Here is a 5,429-nt window from a genome sequence, read left to right as displayed (position 1 = left end):
CAATTGGCAAGATTTATCGCGGTTTGTGTGTAACAGATTCTTTCTTTCAATAAAGAAAGCGATTCGCCGGAACATCGATTGCACCGCGACAACTACTAGGTGGCGGATTATCATCATCGGTATTGTTATGCTGTCTCAAAGGTTTTGTCGGAAGTTGATTACGCTGTGACGCTATCGCTCGACGTCTGAGCTCCTCTATATAATCTGTAGTGTCATTCGCTACTAATTCCTGTAAACGTTTATTTAAAGTCGATAATTCGGGCTTATCGTCTTCGTAGATCCCATGAGCTCCCGACTTTTCATAAAACAATATATAGGGTGTATCAGGAGGTTTCAAGCTCTTGAAGTCCTCAAATGTGGTTTGGGTTACAAAACTGTCGTTAAATTTATACCAATTCTGCTTGGAATCACAAGCATACGTGAAATAGTGTCCATAATCCATACTATATCCAGAATGCACGACAGCAGCATACAAGTGATACGTTTCGGCTACGGTATATGATATCGCCGATACTGGCAACTGTATAGTATCATTATATACTACTTTATGCCGAAGTTTTGTCCTTAATCGAGAATCAAAATCATATCGGAAGTGTTTCAGCGTTAAAATCAAATGTGCGGGTGCTTGTAAGATCGTAATGATCCTCTGCGCGTCGCATAATTTCGTACACTTGTCGCATCGATACTTGTTTTCCCCCGTAAGTTTCTCCGGCGTGAGATAATAGTTAATGAGATCTTGAACGGAAACTTCTTGGTTTTCCTGTATCTCTTCGGGAAAACACAACTGCAGGTCACGAAATTTGTCCGTATTGCGAGAGCTAGTGTCACATTGTGCGCATTGATAAGTGATCTGACATTCTCCACCTAATACTCTGTGTACAAGAGACGTGTAAGTGCCTGTTTCTTCACCGCCTACGGATTGTATACCGCTGTCAGTTGAATCCGAATGAGAATCGCTAAGCCGTTGTCCTAGTTCTTCGCCTGTTACAAAAACATTCAAAATATTCAATTCAAATACAAAATGTATCACCTAATTGTGATGTAAATATAAACAAAATGGGAGCATGTTTATAATTCAATCATATATAAACGAAAATTACCTCGTGTAAAATCCGCCAATGATTGTGTTTTCCTTTGTAAAGCCAAGCCTTCTGTTAGATCTTCTTCAGTTGTCCAACGTTTAATACTACTTTTTGTTGGCTCCATCGGCAATGTTATATCATCTTCTTGCTTTTCAATTTTAGATTTAAGAGTTGCTGTGCTATCATTCCCTCCACAGTTTGAATTGGCAGATTTTTCTTGCTCGTGCAGGACATCCAGAAGATGACTATAAAAAGTTTTATTAGTAGTTATAAGTAGTTATATATAATTAAAAATTTATATATAAAGAAAAAGAGAGAATAAATATAATTTTGCTATTTTATTTATGTAATTTTATTAATATCTAATTTGCATTTATACATCGATATAACGAATAGAATTGTTTAATTATAATTTCGAGCAAAAATGATATAACCAAAACAATATACTAACCAGAGAAATTCTGAGCTATCCTGTTGCTGTCCAGGCAAAAAATACGTTGGCCGCGATGCTCGTAATATTTCAGTCGGTGCCAAACATATTCTCTTAGAATATAATAGTAATGCGAACAAATTTTGAAGTCTCTCCAGCAAGGGTGTTTTACCCGATTCATTTAAAGAACGATAGTTCAATACTTCTTGGCAGAATTGTCTGGTCATTAATAAGGCTTGTAGTACACTATTCATATAGCAAGTATTTCCTAGGTTGGACAGTCCAACTTTTCCAGACAATGGCCTTTCTGGTTCCACGATTGGTTCAAACTCTTTTGTCTCGTCTATCCATACTGGCTCTCTGCAGAGTTCTTTGACAACATGCATTCGCGGTAGTACAGGATAAGGATAATTCTCTGTATTTCCACATGGCATACAAATAGAAAATCTCTTACTGTACACTTTCATAATGTCAACCAAATTTTGTATGCACTCTTTACTGGAATCTGAATCTTCCTTCATTAGATCTTTTATCAACGCCGGTATTCTTTTAACTACATTCTGAACAAATGACAATGAGCTTTGCCTCTTTAAGATGTAAAATATGATGTTGGAAGCATTTTGACGGATTACTGGTACTAGCAACACGCTGCACATTAATACTAATATATCTATCGACGATTCTGTAAGTTCAAGAAGAGTAGAATACTTTTGTTGTTTCTCCAAACCACGTATGAATTCCATAATCCAAACGCTCAGTCGATCTTCAAGCCATTTCGGTAGCCAATTGCACAGAACTTTTAAGGCTTGTATCAATTGATGATCGGTATGGGACTGAGATAAGATCCAATCTACTGCCTGTGGAATAACGGAAGCTTCCACAAGCTGTAATATGGTAGCGAGTCCTGGGCCTGGCTCCTGCTTTCTGTTTGTGTCAGATATAATATTGTACAAAGTTTGGAGACAAGTAAACATTAGAATGTCACGCTCGCCGTTCTTTATGTTTGAACACAGCCCCTTGAGAAAATGCTGAATTTTAGTAGTGTTGTCATAGAACTCGGATATTTTTTTCGGCTCCAAGGGCATTTGAAAGGAAGACAGACTTGTGACTATCGCCTCGCAGAGCTTCGTGTGATTCGCCGACCGGGGCAGGTATGCCCTGTGCTCTGCCAATGTGTTGAGAAGTTCAGTTAAGTGCGACATGTCATCAATGTCCGTGTTCTGTAGCAGCAGGGCGACGTCATTCGAAATGGGATTGATATTGAAACGTTTCTCCGTGATGTGTCCGGACATCCAGACCATGATTTTCGGTATCTCCGACACGTTCGCTATCTTACTCCGAAGAATATCTCTGAGAGTATCCTCGCAATCGATTAGCTGGCCGAGTTCACGGTCCTGTAGATTTTGCAACATCAGCCAGCCGTCGCTAACGGCTGCATTGTCTCCCGACACTATCAATTTCAGATAATGCCCGATGTCATTCTTCAATACGTGCTCGGTATCCATCTCGTTAGGTCGATCGCACTCGAATTTTTGTCACAACTTATCCTAGCTTAGAATTATTAAAGATGGGATAATTAACCTTCAATCGACGATGAGTCTTGGGAAAATCAAAATTATATATCCCATGGTGACGAAAAAGCGTAAAGAAGGAAAAAAAGAACAAGTACTGTGGCATGAATCATATGCTACTCGAGATAATAGTCAGTTTGGATAGGAAGATGCATTGCAATTTATGACCTCCGTGCCTCCGAACATCGACTAGGGAATAAAGTGCAATTTGTATTCATTGCACTCTTTTTAATGCAACTAGTGAGTGCAACAATTGAGTGCAAATCGGTTTACATATTTTCAATATTAATATTGTTAATAAATGATTTAATTCTTTCTAAGGTTATCATCACAACAAAGAATATATAATTAAAAGGATTAAATTATTTATTAACACTTCGGTTTGCATTCAATTGCACTCAGAGTCTGCAAATCTTAATACGTAAAAAATTTCAAATGGTAAAGTATAAAATATAACAATAACAGGGAAAATTTGTAAAAATTCTTAAAAATAAATTGTAAAACTAGAATAATATACAAAAATGATTAAAAGAAAAGGCCGCAAATACAGACTTTTGCAAAATGCTATAGTCTTAAAAACATGACGAACCAATCAGAGTTGTATTGATCTTAAGCATTAACTTAAAACGATCTTAAATATTAAGATCCGACCATGAATACCGGCCATAAATACTGGCCTATATCTATTGTGTTTCGGGACTAAAATCTAAATTAAATAAAATCTAAGTTAAATAAATTAAGAAATAAATAATTAAATATATAAAAATAATAAATTTCGCAAATAAATATGCAATCTATTTATATAAATCTGTACAACAATATTAATATACTAAGGGAATTATTCATTATTAGTTTTTATTTTAAGAACCATGATTGGTTCACAATGGCTATGATCAAAGTATCGCTACAAATGCTTTGAAGCATTTAATGGACCAATTAGAAGAAAGAATTTTACAAATTGACCAATTAAAAAACGCTTCAAAGTGTTTGGAGTATCGCGTTGACTGTACCCAACATCTTAAGACAGTACTTGAGATAGTCCTAAATGGCTGCGTCTTTAACTGTTGTACAATTCTTCAATACGATTGGTTCTTATTTTTGACTCCTTATAAATCTAAACATATAAACCAATCATAATGAAGAATTTTACAAGGGACTCCGCATAAAAGGAAACAGGGAACATAGAATAGAGAATAAGAATTTCAATCTATCAGAAACTGTGTATTCCACAATACATAATTTCTGATAAGGGTGAAATTCTTATTCTTTATTCTCTCTTCCTTGTTCCTTTTATTGTGTGAAGCCCTTAATAGTTGCTTTCTCTGCTAAACGCAACCATTATAACATCCCACTATAAATACTACTTTAGAAATTTTTTAAACATCCAATAAGAGAACTCGCTTCGTGGGGACAAAAATGTCCCCAAAAATGACCACTCCCCATTCAAATTTCCTAGCCAATATTTGTTCAGGGACAATGATTGGTCTCGTTGGCAACGACGCGAGTCCGAGAGTTTCGTGTCCGAGTTCCTGTCCGACATGGAGCGCTGATGGAGCGCGAGAGAGCGCGGCCAAGAATAGCGTGTAGCACGCGAATCTAAGCCGTTCCGTAAATGAGTGCCTAGCAGAGGTGGTGTTCGACCGAAGGCGATCGTACACGACCGCTCCCTCCGGATAACCTCGTCAAGACGTGAAACTCCGGCGCGATCGACAATAACACTCGGACGGGGAACACGGGCCCCGGGTGTGTTCCGCTCTCTCATATATATGGAGCAGAATCGCGGGAAACGCCTGTTTCACGTGCCGTATCGCGCGCAGTGAAACGCGAGTGTATGTGTGCGTGCGTGCGTGCGTGCGTGCGTGTTCACGTAGCGCAGTCGCCGCCACCGCCGTCGTCATCGTCGTAATCGTCTTCGCCGCCGCCACTGCCACCGCCACCGCCGCCGCCGTCGTCGTCGCCGTGCAGAGCAAAGTAGAAGAAGACACGAAGGGCGCGGAGAGAAGGGCAAGATAGAGAGGGAACGAAACGGACAAGAGATAGGCTGCGAGGGAGAACCGAGAACGGGAGCGGCAAGCCGAGAGAAGTAGAGAACTGGAGAGAACGAAGAAGAACGAGTCACAAGTGCGAGTGAATGAGTGAGCGACTGTGTGCGCGTGTACGTAAGGTTGCATGTGTGGCGCCGCGCGGCCGCGCGTGTGTGCCAAGCGAGTGCGAGAAGAAGGAGAGAAGCCCGTGCGCGCGACAAGAGGAGCGATTATAGGAGCAGCCTGCCGCTTCTCTGCCTTGCCCTCTTGAGGAAAGAGGAGGACGCGCTTTTTTTCCTCCTCGCTACCGCCTGTCGTTGCT

At 39.8% G+C, this 5,429-nt stretch overlaps 1 protein-coding gene across 1 annotated transcript; it reads right to left on the bottom strand.

Annotated features, from left to right (window-relative positions):
* Nucleotides 1-46: 46 nt before the first annotated feature.
* Nucleotides 47-3,017, bottom strand: LOC105627943 (ubiquitin carboxyl-terminal hydrolase 35). Its single transcript, XM_012209214.1, has 3 exons — nt 1,534-3,017; nt 1,101-1,327; nt 47-981 (listed from the first exon to the last, which is right to left on the bottom strand). The coding sequence occupies exons 1-3, from the start codon at nt 3,015-3,017 to the stop codon at nt 47-49; spliced, it is 2,646 nt and encodes an 881-aa protein (XP_012064604.1).
* Between the last annotated feature and the right edge of the window lie 2,412 nt (nt 3,018-5,429).

Source organism: Atta cephalotes (assembly GCF_000143395.1).
Source record: "Atta cephalotes unplaced genomic scaffold scaffold00011, whole genome shotgun sequence".
Lineage (NCBI taxonomy): Eukaryota > Metazoa > Arthropoda > Insecta > Hymenoptera > Formicidae > Atta > Atta cephalotes.
The sequence above is the reverse complement of the archived record's forward strand: the minus strand, read 5'-3'. Positions and strand labels throughout refer to the sequence as shown.

What these genes read in the sequence shown, in the direction of transcription:
- LOC105627943 (XM_012209214.1), bottom strand. Translation starts at nt 3,017, where the DNA reads ATGGATACCGAGCACGTATTGAAGAATGACATCGGGCATTATCTGAAA. An exon ending in GATAGCTCAGAATTTCTCTG is followed by an intron (nt 1,328 to 1,533) that starts GTTAGTATATTG and finishes AACTTTTTATAG; the next exon opens with TCATCTTCTGGATGTCCTGC. An exon ending in ATTGGCGGATTTTACACGAG is followed by an intron (nt 982 to 1,100) that starts GTAATTTTCGTT and finishes TTTTTGTAACAG; the next exon opens with GCGAAGAACTAGGACAACGG.